A 20,545-nucleotide genomic window follows, 5' to 3' on the forward strand; every position below is an offset into this window, starting at 1 on the left:
TTCTACTACCATTTGAATTTTTATTTAACGACTACCTAAAAAAAAAATAATCAAGTCTAAATTTCCTCCCTTTCATTTTATGCGATAAAATTCTAACTTATTTAAAAGAAAAAGAAGATCATAGCTCGATTTCTAAAACGTAATTCAACCACGTCCTAAAAACCTTACTATGATAAATAAGGAGAGTTAAAGATTTTAATTTGTTGACATGTAAAAGCACTATTGGTTTAAAGTTGGAAAATAATTTGATGTCATCATTTCACTATATAGTGGTGTGGTTGTTGTGTTGTTTTTCTTTCCATTTAAGAACCAGACCCACTTTTCCACAATAATCCACTTCACAAATAGACAGAAAAAGTAACCAAACACACCAAATTCCAGAAATTCACACCATCATAAGATGTTTCTGTTTCTTTCTTTTTATAAACAATTTCACATGATATATTATGTACACTTAAAAGTGACAATTATCTTCATCTTATGGAAGAAAATTTCACATATTTTTCAGTGGCTAAACAATTTTCAATTGTCACTATTGTCCTTATAAATAATAATTGAAAAAATAAAGTTAGCAAAAATATCCACCACTTGTGAATGGCAAAAAAATATCATTATCATTATTAACTATTAACCTTAGCTTTTCAAATATATTTGTAACTTCCATTTTGTCTCTCCCTTAAATTAATTTTTCACCACTTTTTTTAGTGCCTTGTACATGTTCTACAAAATGCTTAAGCTCTTTCTTTGTTCTTACTTTTGGTTCCTTCTTCATCTACAATTCTTAGCCACTGGTTAATTAAAGTTCATCTTTTTATTCTCAAATTGAACAAAGCTTCACTTTTTTATGCACCCTTTTGCTGCTTTATACATACATAAGCCACATCATATATCATTTCTGAATCTATAAGGTAACTTCATGAGGTTACTTATACTGTGCTTTTTGCTCTATTGAGGTTTTGATGTTGCAAAATGTTACTTTTTTGCTTTATTAGAAGATACTTTGGTTCTTTTCTATTTCTTAAATTTTGCTTGTGTTTATGTTTTCCTTTATGTCTGCTGTTATGTTTTTAATAATAAAATATTATAGACACTTTTGTTCTTTTCTATTTCTATTTCCAAGATCTTTGTTCATGCAAAATCTTGTTTTTGTTTTTCTTGGTGCTTTATGTCTTTTTGGTTTTTCAACTTGTATGCCGTAAACCTACTATTTGAAATATCTTTGTTTTTCGGGTTGTTATGTTATTGTTACTATCTTTATGGCTATTGTTTTATAGGCAATTCATCCAATCATGGTTAAAGTTTGGTTATTGGTTCTAATGATTCTCTACAATGGCTTCTCTTCAACTGTGGATGGCATTCATAATTCAACAAGGCCTGATGTTGTAAATATTGGAGCTCTCTTCTCTTTCAATACTAGTGTTGGTAGGATTATAAAAATCGCTTTAGATGCCGCGGTCGAAGATGTAAATTCTGATCCAAATATTCTCGGCGAGACCAAGCTAAGGCTCTCTCTTCAAGAAGATTCTAAATATAGAGGTTTTCTTAGCATTGCTGAGGGTATGTATGTCTTTCATAATATCACCTTTTACATGGCTTGAAAAACAATGAAGTTAATTCATATACGCCGACATTAAATTCACATATGAATGGTTGTGGTTTGCTGACAATGTAAAATTTTACACCGTCTGTGTATCAAAATTAAACTCTAAAATAATTCTATGTAATTACAGTTTTGCAGCTCATGGCTAGAGATACTGTGGCAATAATTGGCCCTCACAGTTCTGTAACAGCTCATGTCATAACTCATATTGCAAATGAGCTTCAAGTTCCCCTTATCTCATTTTCAGCTTTGGACCCTACTCTTTCTTCACTTCAATTCCCATTTTTTATCAGAACTTGCCACAGTGATCTTTTTCAAATGGCTGCAATAGCAGACCTTGTTGACCACTATGGATGGAAAGAAGTCATTGCTGTATACACTGATGATGATAATGGGAGGAATGGAATCAGTGCCTTAGGTGATAAGCTTGCCGAGAAGCGTTGCAGGATCTCGTATAAAGCGCCTGTGAGCCCCGAAGCAACTCCGGAGGAGATAACAAATGCGTTAGTTCAGGTGGCTCTTGCTGAATCAAGAGTTATAGTTGTTCATGCCAACACTCTTTGGGGCCAGAAAGTGTTTAGTGTCGCAAAGAATCTTGGAATGATGGGAACTGGTTACGTGTGGATAGCCACTGCTTTTCTTTCTGCTATTCTTGACATAAGTAGTCCTCTATCTTCTGATAGAATGGATGAAATCCAAGGAGTGTTGACACCGCGCGTGTACACGCCGGATTCAGAGCTTAAAAGAAAGTTTGTTTCTAAATGGAAAAACTTGACTCATGGAAATACTGCCAATGGCCGTCTTGGACTCAGTTTTTTGTCTCTTTATGCATATGATACTATTTTTGCTCTTGCTCATGCACTTGATGCATTTTTCAAGCAAGGGAACAAAATCACATTCTCAAATGACTCAAAGTTATCTTCACTAAAAGGAGACAACTTGCATCTTGATGCATTGAACGTTTTCGATGAAGGATACTCGTTACGTAGAAACATTTACGAGGTTAACATGACAGGTGTGACAGGTTTGTTCAAGTATGGACCTGATAAAAACCTTGTTAATCCTGCATATGAAATCATGAATGTGGTTGGAACCGGGACTCGAAGGATTGGTTATTGGTCTAATCACTCTGGATTATCAGTCATTCCTCCAGAAACACTGCTTTCCAAACCAGGTAATGATTTCAGGGAAAGTACAAAGTTATTACCTGTGATTTGGCCGGGAGACACGGCTCAGAAGCCTCGCGGTTGGGTTTTTCCTAACAACGGAAGGCTATTAAGAATTGGAGTACCAATAGGAGTAAGTTACCAACAATTTGTGTCACAAGTACCAGGCACCGATACATTTCAAGGCTTCTGCATTGATGTGTTTCTTTCTGCAGTTAACCTTTTGCCTTATGCTGTTCCCTATAAGTTTATTCCATATGGGGATCATAAGAACAATCCTAGTAACAGCGAGCTTGTCCGTCGGATAACAACCGGTGTGAGTATCGTGTCAATAATCTTTTGTGGAGTTTGGATGTTTTATTATGGTAATCTTCTAAGACCGGTTTTCAAATTTTCGTACAGGAATTTGATGGTGCAGTAGGTGACATTGCAATTACTACAGAAAGAACAAAAATGGTGGATTTTACTCAGCCATTTGTTGAGTCTGGTTTAGTGGTAGTAGCACCTGTTAAGGAGGCAGATACAAGTGCTTTGGCCTTTTTGGCTCCATTTACACCAAGGATGTGGTTTGTCACAGCTGTCTTTTTCATAATAGTTGGAACTGTTGTTTGGATTTTGGAGCATAGGGTGAATGATGAATTTAGAGGACCACCCAGAAAACAAGTGATTACTATTTTTTGGTAAGTAAATTTGCAATTGAAAGTTTTTCTAAAGCCAAACCAATTTATGTGGAGGCTGCAATTTTGCTACTATGGTTACTTAGTGCATACTTGGATTCAATTTTGTGAGAGGAAAAACTGATTTCAGAAACATAAAATTGATTTTAACATGTGCAGGTGTGTGTTCTTAAGTAGTATTGTGTAGATTCTTAGTTGAAGCTGAGATTTGGAACTTTTGCTTCCAAACGGATTTTTAGCCTCAAATAGCCAAATTTATTACTTAACTCACTTTTACATTAATGTATCCAAATACAAATATAAATCACCGTACGTTCAACTCACTTTTAACCAAAACAAGTTTAGTCAAAACCAATTTTTGGAGAACCAATTTTCGGCTATGGATATGTTTGTGACATTTGTTTGTGTTGTATTTGGCAGGTTTAGCTTTTCAACAATGTTCTTCTCACATAGTAAGTGCCAATTCTGTCTTCTGTGACATATATAGTCAAAGTTTTAACTTCCCTTTGATTAATCAAGTTGCATTTTTCTATACTATGTAGGGGAAAATACAGTGAGCACACCAGGTCGTTGTGTGCTACTTATTTGGTTATTTGTAGTTCTTATAATCACTTCAAGTTACACAGCAAGTCTCACATCAATCCTCACAGTACAACAACTTTCTTCACCCATTAAAGGCATTGAGAGTTTAGTAATCGGCAAAGAACCAATTGGTATCGCTCAGGGTTCATTTTCTAAAGATTATTTAATCCATGAAATTGGTATTGATGAGTCTAGGCTTGTTCCTTTAGTAACACAAGAAGAAGTTGCTAGAGCACTGGAAAAGGGTCCTCAAGATGGTGGCATTGCTGCTTATATCGATCAACGTGCCTATATCGATATCTTCCTCTCAAGCCGCTGTAAATATACTATTGTAGGTCAAGAGTTCACCAGAAATGGTTGGGGATTTGTAAGTAACTTTGATGTTTTCTTTACAATTTCTCGCGACAAAATAGGTCAATATGAAAGAACTAATGTACTAGAAGATTTTCAGTTTCAATAATGACTCTCGAATTTCGTTAATTTCATGGACCAAGTTGTCCGAGTCCTACGATTTTAGAGTCTAAAATTGTGATTCACTCATTCTTTATTTATTCTGTTGTTCAGGCCTTTCCAAGAGACTCACCATTAGCAGTTGACCTGTCAACTGCCATTTTGCAAATGGTTGACAATGGAGACTTACAAAGGATTCATGACAAATGGCTTTTGAGTAGAGCTTGTTTATCACAAGGTGCAAAGCTTGAAGTCGAAAGACTCAAACTAAAAAGTTTTTGGGGCCTCTATGTGATATGTGGATCAGCTTGTTTGCTTGCTCTACTCATATATGTAATACAGATAATTAGACAGTATCTCAAGCACCAAGCAGAAGAACCTGATTCTCCTGACCAAAACCCAAGCCCGGGATCTTCACGTTTGAGGAGTTTTCTCTCCTTTGCAGATGAAAAAGAAGAGACTGTTAAGAACCGTTCGAAGAGAAAGAAAATGGAGAGAATCTCTTATAGAAGTAGTGAGGGAGGATCATCTTCCATCATCTCCAATAAAGATTATGTTGCTCAGCCATCTTCATGCATAGCTGATTCTGTTTCTAATGGTGGAAGTGAAAAAGTATTCATCAAAGTGGTGTAAGTATGGCTTCTATATATATAATATTAAAAAAAATTTAAAATGTACAAGTTTTAATTAGGAAATTCTACTTGCATGCAAAGAAAAAATTAGAATGCACATGCAAATATTACATATAATATACAAATTGTATCTTTTTTAAAATGCGGCAAAAACAAATTGCCGGCATGAGGCATCCATCTCCAGTTGTAACATAGCAATTGATATTGCATAACCTTGGTAATTAGGTCTCTGATATATGAGAAATTCAAACTTCAGAACATTGAAATTTACATTTCCTTTATCACTAAGGGTTACAGTCCCTAACCATGTATAATGTACTAGCACTAATAATACAGGTAGTTAATCCTCTAAACAATGAAACTCCTTAGAAAGGAGGGGGATTAGACCAAAACCTCCTTAGAAATTGGTAAACCTAAAGCTAAGTCTACCAAGCCAATTACATATAAAGCTATCTCTAATAAAAGAAGGCATATCAAACTATAACATTATATCAACAATGGATAATCCAAAATTGGCTAATCTATCAGCACTTCCCTAAAAATATGAGAGACTATAAAGTTCATGCCTCTTAGCAATAAAGTGTAATTTGCCCATCTGTTCCTAGCCTTCCATATAGCAGTGATGATGTTTATAATGGAAGACTTGGTAACTACCTTCGATTGAGGAGAACAAGGTCTATCACATAAACTCCAAATGTCTTCCATTGATTGGAAATGAAGAGTGGTATTTAACATTGTCTGTAGTAAGCCAGCACCATAATTTAAAGACAAAATGGCATTGAAAGAACAAGTGGAAATAAGATTCAGAATAAGATAAGCAAAGAGAACACATAGAAGGTAAGCTACCACCTCTTATCCTAAGCATATCATCAGTTGGTATTTTCTCCAAAATCAGTCTCCAGACAAGTAAGGACCTTAAAGGTGGAACATCTTTGCACCAAATTATCTTAGCCCAAGACTTAGTTTGAAATTTGTGTCTTTTAAAATCATAAGCCATTTTTAAAGTTAAATCACCACTATCAGAGACTTTCCAAACAAGCATGTCTTCTATCTTTCAAATGAAGAGTTATTTTGCTAATCATAGCTCTCAAGTTAGGAAATAAATCTTTAAGAAACTGATGCAAGTACCAGGTATGATTAACAATAATATCACTGACCTTAGAGTGAAGCCATCTCAACATATTCTCTAAAATAAGAAACTGTATGCTCTTTCCATTACCAATTTGCCAGAAAGAATTTTCCATTATGACTATGAACTCTGATTTCATGCTATTCCATAAAGAAGAAGAGATATGATGAGTTATAGCCTTTCCATTTCTCAAAACTCTATCGCATAAAATTTTAGCCCAGCTAGCTTCACTGTGAAGTACCTCCCAGCATAATTTCAAAATTGAGGCCTCATTGAGACTAATTAAAGATCTCAATCCTAAACCACCTTCAGCATAAGGAGAGCATACTTTTTTCCAAGAAACAGTCACCAACTTCTTTTTGTTAACATCACCGCTCCAAATGAAATTTCTTAGACTGTCATTCCATCCTAACTTTGGGTTAGATTAATTGGTGGCAAGCTATGAAGCACGGGTATTCCATTTGACAGAGAGTATTAGTATCAGGTACGTACCGGGTACTCGTAAGCATATGGTACGCACCAAAACTGTACCGTTTTAAAAAAATAAATCATACTGGGTCCGCATAGGGTACACGACGGGTAAATACAATTTTTAAATCATGACTGTTCGATCTTGATCGAACAACTATAAATAGGGCTATTGCACTAAAAAACCGACTTCATGAAACTCGGGTCCGTATCGAACCCGCATTTTCACGGTTAACAAAAAAAAACCTTTTTGCCACTCGCCATATTGTTTGTTTGATACAGTATTTCTCATAAAATATATATATATATATATATATATATATATATATATATATATATATATATATATATATATATATATATATATATATATATATATATATATATATATATATATATATATATATATATACTAGTCCCACACCCGTGCGATGCACAAGTGTTATGTAATATTTTATATTTTAATGTTGAAAAATTATTCGTATAAATTGTAACAATAAGTATTATAAAATGAAAATTATAATAATAATAATAATATAAAAGTGATGTACTTATCACTTCCTCCAACCAATATATATACCTATATGTATAGAGAATGAGTACAGACCAACAAAATTGAATGAAATATGATAATGCTAATGGTTATTATATATTTCAATCTCATAACCTAACTTTTTGCATAACCTTCACTCTTCTCTAAAATTATAATGTAATTAAGTCAATAATGTATACACTCTTCGTATTTTTTTTTTTGTGACTAAATTATAAACTCTTTGTTGTTTCTATGAAAACGGTTGACATTTAAATGGGATAAATGTTGAAAGAGAATCCAACTATGTTCATCTTCATTGTCACTAAGAAATGTTATAATAATGTAGAAGAGTGTAACATCTTGTGACATCAATTTTTGGATAATTGGAGAGGTAGAATTCAATAATAATGTAGAAAATTGTAACATCTTGTGACATCAATTTTTGGATAATTGGAGAATCATAATTCTTTATTATTTATTATGAGATTGATATAATATAAAAAAAATAGAGATGAGAATGATATAATATAAGGAAGTGATGTGAAAAAAAAAAGAGATGAAAATGATATAATATAAGAAAGTGATGTGGCATTATTGTGTGATTTAATTGGATGTAAATGGGTGATGTGGATTAGGGTTAAGATGGATAGTAGGAGAACTATTTAGGAATTATATATATATATATATATATATATATATATATATATATATATATATATATATATATATATATATATATTGCAAAATAGTTTTGTTTTTCTCATTTTCTTCAACTATGTTTTTCCTATCTCAAGACTATTACTATAATCACTAAGTTCTTATCTTTTATATTATAAGCCTGTATACACAAGCAAACCCTAAACCCTAATTTGTTTTTCCTGTTTTCCCTCCATTTTATCTTGCAATTTTTATTAAAAAATAATATAATTTTGTCTTGACTAGGATTCAAACCTGCAACCCTTCAATGCAAGGCAATATTTCCAACCACTATGGCAAATATACCAATTGTGATCAAAATTATGTGCAATTATTAATAAGCACCATCAATTTTAAAAGTATATCATATCAAAATTATCGTTGACTATATTATTCATCACGAAATATTTTTATGTCTTTCCTGATCAATGATTTTTTTCTACCGGATCATAAATTTAGAGAATAATTATCATGTGAAATTTGGAAAGTTATTATCACGTGTGATTTGAAAAGTTATATATATATATTCTCATACTATAACACCTTCAACAATATTGAAATATATTAAAAAATAAAAAACATCTTTCACATTTCAATGTCTCATGTAACCTTGCTTATATCACTTTTTAAATTATTTATTATGCAGTTTATTAAATTGTAGTTTTTTAAAATTGGAAAAAGAATTTTGTCAAAAAAAAAATGGAAAAAAAATTGATATTTTTTATAAGAATTTAATTTATATGCACCGTCAGTCTAAAGTTATTTTGCACATGCGTCCAATAATATATCGACACATCATGTATGGTAATTAAAAACACATGATGTGTCACATTCATTAAATGATGTGGCAACGCATCATTGGATGTATGTGCAAAAAAAATTTACACCGACGGTGCATAATAATTAAACTCTTTTTATAAATACCTTTTATTTTTACGTTAATGTATCCAAACATAAATCAATTCTGTTTAACTCACTTTTAACCAAAATCGAATCTATCAAACTCAATTCTGCTAAATTAATTTTTTTTGCAATACAACCAAACACAACCATAGTCATGTCACTAATCACATTCATTATTTTGATTTTAACATTGCAGATTTAATATTAACCGATAATCAATTGATACAATATGAACTAGCAGATATTGAGATGATGTTACGTAGTTGTGGGAATAGTTTAAAAGATTATCCTCCAATGCCTAGAGCAGACACATCATTAGTTCCTGATATACAAAATAGTTTAATACACGACGAATTGAATTATAACAGACAATCATTAGCTGGGGAACATGTTAGATTAATGTCAACTATGACTTCAGAGCAACGTAAAGTATATTACACAATCATGACAAGAGTTAACGAAAACCAACATGGTGTGTTTTTTCTTTATGGTTATGGCGGTACAGTGAAGACATTTATCTGGAGGGTCATGTCAGCCGCATTATGCTCAAAAGGTGAGATAGTTTTAACAGTTGCCTCAAGTGGGATCACCACACTGCTTATACCTGGCGGTAGAACAGCACATTCAAGGTTTTGTATTCCTCTAAATGTTGACGAGTTTTCAACATGTACCATAGTTCCTAAAAGCCCTTTGACGCTATTAATACAAAAAGCAAAGTTCATTATATGGGATGGAACACCAATGATGCACAAACACTGTTTCGAAGCTGTTGATCGAACTTTAAAAAATATTCTCAAGTCTGTTGATGAAAAAAATAAACACATTCCCTTCGGTGGAAAAATTATTGTTTTTGGCGGAGATTTTAGACAAATTCTACCAGTAATACCCAAAGGTACAAGGCCAGAAGTTGTTCATGCTACTATTAATTCTTCGGTTCTTTGGAATGTTTGTGAAGTTTTAACATTGAGTAAAAACATGAGGTTTCTCGGTGTTGTTTCGAGTGCAGATGTTGAACAAAGAAGATTGTTTTCTAAATGGTTTTGGGTGTTGGCGATGGAGAAATTGGAGATGACAACGATGATGATTTAGAACTTGACATTCCATCAGATTTATTGATTCCAAATTCAAGTGATCCTCTTGCTTCTATCGTTGAAAGCACTTATCCCCAACTTTTACCAAACATGAACGATATAACGTATTTCCAAAATAGAGCTATACTAGCTCCTAAAAATTCAATAGTCGACACAATAAATGATTATATGTTGGATTTAATTTCTGATGAAGAAAAAACATATTTGAGTTATGATACTCCACTCACACAAAATGTAGACGGTCAAACAGTGGATGATGTTCATACTCCCGAGTTTTTTAACACGATTTCTACGTCGGGACTTCCAAATCACAAGTTGAGACTTAAAGTTGGAGTTCCAGTTATGCTATTAAAGAATCTCAATAAAAAAAATTAGGATTATGCAATAGAACAAGACTTATTATTACGAGATTGGGAAAACGTGCTCTTGAAGGAAAAATTATTTCAGGAAGTAATATTGGTGATCAGGTTTTCATACCTAGATTTTCTCTGACACCATCTGACGTGAGAATTCCTTTTAAATTTCAACGGAGACAATTTCCTATAATGATTTCTTTTGCAATGACTATTAATAAGAGTCAAGGACAATATTTAAAGCATGTTTGGATATATCTTCCGTCGCTAGTGTTTTCACATGGTCAGTTGTATGTTGCAATTTCAAGAATTACTTCTAGAAAATGATTAAAAATATTGATCATCGATGACGACGGTGAAGATACGACTAAGACTTCGAATGTGGTCTATAAGGAAGTCTTCTGTAATACAACATAATTTTCTTTGTATGAATATTTATCCAAAATTATTGTTGAACTATCGTTTAATGTTACTCAACTTTTTTCATATACCTTATATTATTGGAATTATCATATCTTATTTAATCATTATATATCTTACAGCTAATCAGACCCGTGCACCGCACGGGTCGATGTTCTAGTTAATAGTATGATATTTCTTTTCAAATTCCAACTTCTAGCGATAAAAATTTATAATTTCAAAAGAATTATGGAAGATATAAAAAAAATTATGCGCTTATTTTAAAAATTATTTAGTTTTTTTTTTCTGGTCAAGAAATTTATGAGTCACACATGTTCTTGGAGGATTATACTAAGAGAAATTGTTGGGGATACACAAATATTAAAAATTATTACCTATCTAACTCATAATGTAGTTCTTCCGTCCCCTTTTATAAGAAAGTAATTGTTAAATCCTTACGGAACAGGTCTATAAGTTCCTCATAAGCCAGCAAAAAAGAAATCATAAGCAAAACATGTCTATAATATGTTCTTGGAGGGTTATAACATATGCCAACTTCTCATATGAAAAGCTATCACCAGCAAGTAAAATCAATCCTGAACTTATTTCCAAGAAACACATGAATTTCAATATTTATACAGAGAAAAAGAAAAAGAAAAAGAAAACTACAAAAATATTAGTCTAAGAAACCCGGGTTTATAGATTTCTTTAGATATCGTTTATAGAAGTGAATTGAGTAAAATGAAATATGAGTTGCCACGTTTACACCGATAACAATTAACTACATGTGCTAGTGTTGGTGTCCCCGCGTCTGAACATCAACACGTGTTGAACATCAGACACGTCTTTGATGCGAAGTCAGTGCTATATAAGTCGTGTTAGCATCGAAACAAAATAGTATGGATATTTATAATGAAAATACCAGAATAGCTAACATTATCACGAATTCTTAAAAGACTATCCACTAATTAAGCTTAGTAGCTAAACCAATTTTACCATACGATTTGTTTGAGCCATTTTACTCTTGGGGTCAAACTGCTGGCCAACCTAAACAAAGATATTTGCGAGACTATCCATCACAACCATCTAGGAAAAAGTTGTTACCTGTCAACTAAACTAGTAGATGATATAAGTATTGCTCATCTTAATGTATTACTGCAAGACCATGTAAATTCACCCTCAACCACCGACCCAAATACCAAACAATAACGGCGACACAAAAACACAGGTAATAATTTTAGAAAATATAAATAATTAAACAAAATGTTCATATGTGTCGGTGTCAGATACCTTTGTTTGGCCTATTGTGATTCAGCCGTGAAGATTTCTAATGAAGATGTTTCATTTTTATTTTTATTTTGCAAATTTTGGAAATTTGACGTAGTTTCTGAGACATATGAGAGTGGAACATATGTCATTTATCTTATTCTTAAGTGGATTCTGCACAAATTAACTTAAAAGATAATCTTTAACTTGAAGTTTTATATATATCCATTATTCAGTGATTCACAAAATCCTCCAAAAAATAATTGATAATATAACTAGTCGACTATTGCATTCATTAAATATATGATTCATGTTACATGAATGATGGATTGATACATTCAAATGGTAAAACAATAGGAAAATGTAGCAAACAATTTTACACTTTTGTGATTTGACTCTAGTTGTACTTGCAGTGCATCATATTGCATACACTTCTGTTTCTCACATTACTGCAGAAACTTATTTCAGCTTTGATTACTCATGAGGATGAAGACCTGAAATTCAAAACAAAACGCATTACATATGTTTGTAGATTAGGAATCTTGAAATGCATAGCAACATGGATGAAAATTAAATATTATTTTGTAAGCATTTAATTAGTCAAGAGCCAAATAAGCACCTAGAAATCTCGATTATCTTATCAGTGAGAAAAGTCTTTCTGATTATGATTAGCTCTCTAGTGGCATCTACTATATTCATTCTTGCTTTCGGTGACTCCATCGAACATGCAAGACCAATATTAAAAAGTGAAACCAAGCACTTCTCTATTCTTGAAATATGATTCAAATTGCTTCAATATTCAATTGCAGCATCTTCATCTCTTGGTACAATATGTGGGTCCAAAATCTGCATAACATTATTAGGAATTGAAATTTCAACATACATATGCAGATTTTGACCATCTATAAACATTTCATCAGCGGGTCTTCTTCCCGTAAGCATTTCCAATATAAGAATCTCGAAGCTATACATGTCACCATGAGTGGAAACTTCAGAATCCTGGAGAACTCAAATAGAAAACAACTAAAAATACATAATCATGTATGTGTCCACAAACGTCAGCCAATCTCGTCAGTGTCAATCCATACAAATATATATCTGAACTATTGGAAGATTGCATTTTTGTCTTAATTTGAAAATTAGGCTTGTAAGGATGAAGAGTTGTTATGTAGTATCCAGTTTGAGCAGAAACAGAGAATAAGGACATCTCATACACCTCTCCTTCTTCAATCTTTGAGTCAAACATATATGCCAATTGCTTTCTGATGGAAGCATGGATTTTACCTCCCAAACAAATGAAACAAACCATATAAATTATGAATAACAGAACATAAATCCTCCAGCATGATAGAACAAAACCACAAACCGCATTCATAACCATACTATGCTATATAAAAATGCTGTAAACTCTATCCAAGACACACAAGAACAGAATCTAACTCTCTTTTCCAAAGTTAATTCCAAACTCTTTCCATCCATCAGTTATTTGTCTATAACTCATTTTACAAGCAAGTGCACAAATCAAAGCATTTAATGAAAAGGCCATAGCAAACAGTTCCAAAACAAAGAGTAGCAGACAGTCCTAGCAATGACAGTATGCAATGAGTAATAGCATTAGCATAAAATGCAAACCAGTATGTAGACAAAGCAAAATAACAAATGGTTCAAAAAAAAAAAAAAAAAAAAGCAAAATAACAAATTAGTTATAACAAAACCACTCAGTGCAAAGAGAGTTGCAACAAAATTCACAAAAAAGGAGTAACTAAAAATTAACATAAGAAAAACTATGAAGAATCCACTCCATAAATGTGTATCTACAGATGTGGTGATACAAGAGTCTTGAAGTAAATATGTTGTGTAGAACCAACACAACTTGGAATAAAATACAAGCTTGAAAGATAATCGAAGCTACCATTATTTAAGTTATACATGACAAATCCGTGACGCATTCCAAACATAACATTACCATTTCCAAATATGAACAAGGGTCTAATATTACGAGGGGAATGCATAGGAGTAGGTAACTTGTCACGAGGGATCATGAATAATCTAGTCCAAGACTCAACAACTCCATATTTTTTCATCAACCAAATATCCCAATGAGTTTTGTTGGAGTAAAAAAACACAGAGAGACAGTTGCGATAAACACCAAGCACAGGATTGCAGACATTGACACCATCATGTTCAGGCAGCAACACTTCGTTGTAAGTTTCCGTGACAAGATCAAATGAAAGAATGACACTTGTTTCAGCTATTACCCAATTTAGAGTTCAACTCACAAATTTTCCTGCATTAGTAGTAGCACGACAAGGGAAATTCTGAATTGTTGTCCAAGAATTTGCACCAAAAGTATAAATTCTGGTCACAATGACAGGTTTATAAAAACATACTAGCACCTTGTACGTATCATTAATAAGATCATAGCCAAAGGCATAGTATTTGACAGACAAATATCGTGATTGGGCTGGAGATTTTCAGGATTGCAATCTGAGAGAAGGGTTCCATAACCATACTTGAAAATTTAAATTAATCAAACAGAGCAAACCATTGCATATACCAAGAACATGGAAGTATTCCATTGTGAACTTAACATGTTTAGTATGTGTTGATGGACTTTCGAGCAATGGCTTAACAGGAAAAGATACAGGCATGTCTCGATCGTTAGTGAATAATCGTTGATGGATTGGGGTTGGATTAACGGTTATGCTCCGAAGGTGAGCCTTTGCAAATTGGGGGTCGGAGATTAGGGTTTTCCATGATTTGCAAATACACTTGAATTGCCGGAGGGATCTGACAGGAAGCAACAAGAGGATCTCAAAGATGAGTTCGTCCGGCAAGAATGGTTGCTCAAAGATGACGAGTTCGTCCGCCGGCAATGGTTGCTGCCGGTGAAGTAAACCGTCGGCTATCACCCAGAGAAACTTCGTTACAGTGGAAATCAGAGTAAGCATCTTGGCTGTGTCGTTTTGGTGCCTCCTCTTGTGATCGATCGATCTTGTTTCAACTGGTGCCTCCTCGATCTTGTCAGATCCGCGATTTTGAAAAATACCTGCACAAGAGGAGTTACCTGGGTTTCCTGTTGAAGCTCCGTCACTATTACATTTCATCCAGTTGAGGATTGGTGGTTGCCAAAGAACTTCTTTAATAACTGGAGCCTTAGAAAACTGCATTTGAACGTGCAAAGCCTTGAGGATAACAAACTCTGACATAGAAGAATTGGCATGAAGTTTAGAGATGCTACCGGTTAAAGAGACGCTGGCAATAACTTCATTAATTGTAGTATTTAACATGAATACTCTTGTCATCAAATCTTTTTAAGTTCCTACAGAACCAAATAGTATTTGAAGGAGATGATAATCATTGCAATAATGCTTAGTCTACAAAGAGGAGACTAGTTTCTAGCGCAAAGGGTGAAAACATCCAAAAGCTCCATAAAATTATAGTGAATATTAATAATTGAACCAATCCAATTCCAAATACCCAGGGCAAAGCTGCATTATAAAAACAAGTGTTTTGTAGTTTCCAAAGCCTTACCACATAAACTGCACATAGATGGGAGGTTACAACCTCTAAGGATCAAGTTATCATCAGTAGGAAGCTTACCATGAAAGCATCTCCAAACTAGCAAAGATTTTGAAAGTGGGATAGCCGGATGCCAAATGGATTTAGCCCAAAAGATATTTTGAGGAGCTGGACAATGGAATGAGTAAGCCTCTTTGAGAGATAGATTCCCATCATGAGAATGATTCCAAAATAAACTATCCTCTTTGCCACTAAAAGGGATGGCCACTTTAGCTGTAAGCTCATGAAGTTGAGGATAAGCATAAGCTGGAATAGCCCATTTGAAATTCACAATGAAGTTATTAATTGTTGATCGAAGCAAAGGATGCATATGAACTGGGATAGAAAGAATGGAAATCAAATGTTCACCATACCAAGAGTCTAACAAAAATCTAATGTTTTCACCATTACCAAGCTGCCAAGAGGATTGATCAGATATATCATTAAATTTGTGCTTGATGCTGCTCCAAATAGAAGAAAAAACATGATAGGAGATGAGTTTATCACCATTCAACACTCTACTTCTTAAAAAATTTGCCCATTGAAGATTTGATTGAACTAGCTCCCAACAAAGCTTCAAATTATTAGCCTCATTAAGCTTAGAAAGAGATCTAATGCCTAATCCACCTTCATTAAAAGATTTAAAGACTTTCTTCCAAGCTACAGTAACCAACTTCATTTGATTTACATCTCCACTCCAAATGAAGTTCCTCATCCATCTTTCCAGATCCTTAAGTAAACTTGAAGGCCAAGAATAGACAGATAAACTGTGAATCAATATACCATGAATTACATACTCTACCTGCTATGGTTAAAAGAGAGGTTTCCACCCAGCCAACTTAGTTTTGACTTTATCAGCGATGTATTGAAGATGAGCTCTTTTAGGTTTACCTTTAAAATTGGGCACTCCCAAATAAGTGAAAAGTAGAGAACCTATGTTGAAGCTAAACTAAACAAGTCTATAGCTAGTGTTTGATATCCCTGAACAAGCTGCTCTGGCGCTAGCCAACCTGAACTGCCGCAGCCTGCAATTTAGTCAGAAAACCATACTGTAAGAGTGGGCGTAATGAACTAGAAAATTGGAACACATGCTCTTGATCATATATATTGAATTTGATTTATTAAGATCAAGCCCAATAACTACTAATAGGGAAACACGACTAAACCAACCTAGTTTAGATGACCAAGCTTCTCCAATGCATGTATGCTCTCCCTTGAAATAGCTCCTTCAGGCCATCTTAGTTATGAACCCCGTTTGAAATATTTTCTGATCCCCTGCTATGCTACATATTGTCAACAAAGTATATTTAATAGATATTACTGCATAAATTTAGTGTACTCTATTGAAATGAATCAACTATCAAATGCAGTACTACCAAAATCTATCAGCTCGATAGCACTAGACATGTGAAAGTGAAAGCACGAGAATTGATTTTCATCAGCTCAATCAGTTAATTTTTACTTAAATATATTACAGTGAATCCACAAAAGTCGTTATTTTTGCGTCTGAAAATGCAAAGTACCCTGCATTCTGGCTTCAGGTCAGGTGTTGAGTAGGTGTAGTTTGTGCATATCTAAAGATGATAAAGGACAAGAAACATGTTAAAGTAAGCAGACACGGCAAAGATACATGACTTCCAGAACAAAGTTATATGATTATTGTATCACAATAAAAACCATATCACATGAAAATGAACCATGATGCAGAATCAACCAAAAAAAAACTACCGCATGAAAACTTTGCAAGATCTGAGTTTGCAGGATTTGATTTCAATATTGATATGCTACAACCAACAATTTGATAAAATGAGTAGAAGAAATATTTCAAGCATTTGAAACTCACCTTTTCAAGCAAAATGCGATTTGTGGAAGAAATTTTCAGGGACAGATGGAGCAGCGCAGTCCGAGCAGAGGTTGAACAAATGCTCCAGGTTGGTTTTGATTTTCATTTCAAAACACCAATTTGTTGAAGCTACTCCAGAAGACAATACGTTATAATTTGAGACAACAAATGAATCTTGAGATAATTATAAGGTTAACAGCTTCATTTCAACTGTACTGTGACCAATATTCTTTGCAATCCTGTTATGCTTCATCAGTTTTCTAGTCCTATTGACCTCTTCCCATTTTCCAGCATTGGCATATATATTAGATAGAAGAACATAAATTCCACTTTGAATAGGTTCCAGCTCTGTTAATCGTACTTTCACTTGACTAGCAACAGAGATGTTTTCATGAATCTGGCAACCATTTAAAAGAGCCCCCCATATAGCAATATTTGGTTGTATTGGCATCGTCTCCATTAGTTTTTCTGCCTCTCTGAAATGACCTGCCCGACTCAAAAGATCTACCATACAACTATAGTGCTCTCTTTCTGGCACTATATCATATCTCTTTGTCATAAGGTTAAATTGTCTTTGAGCCTCTTCAACCAATCCAACATGACTGCATGCAAATAAAACTCCAATGTAAGTTATATGATCAGGGACTAGAGAACTATCCTCTTGCATCATTTGAAACATACTCAATGCTTCATTTCCATGGCCGTGTATGGCTAAGCCATTAATCATACTAGTCCACATCACTACATCTTTCTTTTCCAAACTATTACTAAAAATCTTTTGTGCACTTCCTAATTCACCATTCTTGGCATACATATCCAAAAGAGCAGTTGCCAGGGCAATATCTGTTGCGATGTTGCTTTTCAATAGATAAGCATGAACAGTTTCTCCCAATGCCAAAGCACACTGATGGGCACAAACACTCAACACACTCAGAAAAGTAGCCTTATCAGGACAAAATCCATCAGCCAACATATCAAAAAAGAGACCAAGCGCCTCGTTATACCTCTCATATTGATTATAACCATTAATCATACAGTTCCAAGCAACAACGTTTCTCTTCGGCATTTTGTTAAACAACTCTCTTGCAATATTCAAGCTACCACATTTTGCATACATTTCAAGAATAGCAGTAGCAAGAATGACATTACCATCAGACTCACACACAAAAGGATCATAACCAGCCTTACAAACACACTCATGAACCCATCTCCCAGTATCAATATCTCTACTACGAGCACACGCAATCAAAGCATTCACCATCGTAACCTCATTAGCCTCTACACCCCAATTGCCCATATCTTTAAAAACCTTCAAAGCTTCACGCGGTTGATTATTATTCACATACCCAGCAATCAAACAAGTCCAAGCAACAACATTCCACTTAGGAATATTATCAAACACCTTCAACCCATACTCCATATCTTCACACGAAACATACATATGAAGTAACCCAGTAGAACAATAAACATTTGCTTCAAACCCAGATTTCACCATACAACTATGAATACATTTTCCAATAAATTGATCATAAATAACAGAACTTGCTTTAAGTACAAAAGGGAAAGTAAAATGATTTGGGGAATACCCATTTTGTAGCATTTGTTTATACAAAATCAAAGACATTGTTGGATTGTTACAATTGGCATAACCCTTTATCATGGAATTCCAGATATAAACAGTAGGTGAATGAATTTGGTGAAATAATAAATTTGCATAATTGATGTATTCATCAAATTGTGAATCTACACAGAAATCAATAAGCTTGCTTAAAGGGATTATTTTGGTATTAATAGTTGTTGGGGTTGTGAGTATTTGAGCATGCAGTGTTTTGAATTGAATCATAGTTTTGCATTTTGGTAACAAAGAGAGAATGGTGTTTTGGTTTATCATGATTAATTCCTTAATCTGTAATGATTTGGTTAATCGGTTTATATTTTGAAACAAAAATCTAACCTTTCACTCTTTCTAACGACTGTGCATGTGAAGTGAAGCAACTCTCAAACTACCCTTCTAATAAAACTTTAAACTGCTTCAATCACCCCTTCAAACCACTACTCTTTTATGTTTCAAAAAAAAAAACCACTACTCTTTTACACCATAAAATAAAACTGCTCCATTGTTTTACACCATAAAAAAAACTGCTCCATTGAAAATACGGTTAAGACAATTAAATTTTATCTTCTCATTATTAAAACGTTTATCAAGTTCAACGAGAGACAATATTGAAAAAGGAACAACAACATTGTGCATAGACAACATTCTTTAGGAAACATCAAGAGCCGGCCGCCGCTCCCCCTCTCTTCTAACCCTATTTTGCTTTTCTTCTTCATCATCCACCAAGGAGGGGTGGTTTTTGGGTCAATTTTTGACCCAAAATCACCCCTCTAAGTTGTTTTTTTATTTTCTTTCCATTTAAATAAGTGATTTCACATAAATTAAGTTTTTTAGTTTTGTTTTTCTTGTTTTGTGATTTCGTCGTCTGAGTGCGGCGCTTTGTTGGTGGTCGTCATTGTTACGGCGTTTGTTTGTCCGTCTTGTTGCGGTGTTCGTTTGGTTCATTTTGAAAGGTAGATTTCAATCAATTGCAGATTCGATCAATGATTTGGGCATCATCGTTGCAGATCCGGAAGCATGGACATTCTGGTGACTTTTATCATATTATATTATTTGTAGGCATATTGCAATTGCCGTTGTATGCTATTAACATGGATGCTGTGAGATTGTTTGCAGTTTCATCCTTTTTGTTTTTAGCTATGTTGAATTTGTATTTGCATGTGATGTACTGTATCAATTATTGGAATGAATGAATATCCTTATTTTGAGTAAAAAAAAAAAAAAAAAAAACATTGTGCATAGACCGTATATATTTGTGAGTCATTCTTGCATACTATCTTCTATTCTTCACTCACTTACATGCCACCACTCTTATTTTTTATACCCTTTTAATTTATTATTTTTCCATTGTTATTTAGAACGTTAACCTGTGCCCTTAAGGTACATGTTAAGGAAGCAAAAATAAAAATTATTAAATATTAATTTGTGCATTTTGACTTTTGAAGCATTAAATTTCTTGTATTATTAAATATTAAATTTCTATTTTGGTATATCTTAACATGTGCCCAAGACCCTTATTTGTATTTGCTATATTTGCTATTACAAGATTTTAGAGATTTGGTAAATAGGAAACTATACCTAT

General features: G+C 33.6%; 2 protein-coding genes and 1 pseudogene across 7 annotated transcripts; 2 read left to right on the forward strand and 1 right to left on the reverse strand.

The window, feature by feature from the left end:
• Positions 1-304: 304 nt before the first annotated feature.
• LOC123907421 (glutamate receptor 3.6-like) lies at positions 305-5,379 on the forward strand. Its single transcript, XM_045957696.1, has 7 exons — positions 305-908; positions 1,275-1,557; positions 1,731-3,082; positions 3,169-3,446; positions 3,864-3,895; positions 3,986-4,392; positions 4,590-5,379. The coding sequence occupies exons 2-7, from the start codon at positions 1,290-1,292 to the stop codon at positions 5,106-5,108; spliced, it is 2,856 nt and encodes a 951-aa protein (XP_045813652.1). The 5' UTR covers positions 305-908; positions 1,275-1,289; the 3' UTR covers positions 5,109-5,379.
• Positions 5,380-9,878: 4,499 nt separating this feature from the next.
• On the forward strand, positions 9,879-10,696 carry LOC123904238 (annotated as a pseudogene).
• Positions 10,697-13,719: 3,023 nt separating this feature from the next.
• LOC123907422 (putative pentatricopeptide repeat-containing protein At3g05240) lies at positions 13,720-20,187 on the reverse strand. 6 transcript variants are annotated; one of them, XM_045957702.1, is made up of 5 exons: positions 17,349-20,187; positions 16,676-16,788; positions 15,880-16,530; positions 15,548-15,772; positions 13,720-15,266 (listed from the first exon to the last, which is right to left on the reverse strand). In XM_045957702.1, the coding sequence occupies exon 1, from the start codon at positions 19,237-19,239 to the stop codon at positions 17,533-17,535; it is 1,707 nt and encodes a 568-aa protein (XP_045813658.1). In that variant the 5' UTR covers positions 19,240-20,187; the 3' UTR covers positions 13,720-15,266; positions 15,548-15,772; positions 15,880-16,530; positions 16,676-16,788; positions 17,349-17,532. The 6 variants fall into 6 exon arrangements, with proteins under 6 accessions (XP_045813658.1, XP_045813654.1, XP_045813655.1 ...); XM_045957698.1 differs by having other exon boundaries at positions 13,720-15,772; positions 17,349-19,399; XM_045957699.1 differs by having other exon boundaries at positions 15,548-16,530; positions 17,349-19,399.
• Between the last annotated feature and the right edge of the window lie 358 nt (positions 20,188-20,545).

The sequence above is a fragment of the Trifolium pratense genome, linkage group LG2, assembly GCF_020283565.1.
Source record: "Trifolium pratense cultivar HEN17-A07 linkage group LG2, ARS_RC_1.1, whole genome shotgun sequence".
In the NCBI taxonomy this organism is placed as follows: Eukaryota; Viridiplantae; Streptophyta; class Magnoliopsida; order Fabales; family Fabaceae; genus Trifolium; species Trifolium pratense.

What these genes read in the sequence shown, in the direction of transcription:
- LOC123907422 (XM_045957702.1), bottom strand. Translation starts at nt 19,239, where the DNA reads ATGATAAACCAAAACACCATTCTCTCTTTGTTACCAAAATGCAAAACT.
- LOC123907421 (XM_045957696.1), top strand. Translation starts at nt 1,290, where the DNA reads ATGGTTAAAGTTTGGTTATTGGTTCTAATGATTCTCTACAATGGCTTC. An exon ending in TTTTCTTAGCATTGCTGAGG is followed by an intron (nt 1,558 to 1,730) that starts GTATGTATGTCT and finishes ATGTAATTACAG; the next exon opens with TTTTGCAGCTCATGGCTAGA. An exon ending in CCAGAAATGGTTGGGGATTT is followed by an intron (nt 4,393 to 4,589) that starts GTAAGTAACTTT and finishes TCTGTTGTTCAG; the next exon opens with GCCTTTCCAAGAGACTCACC.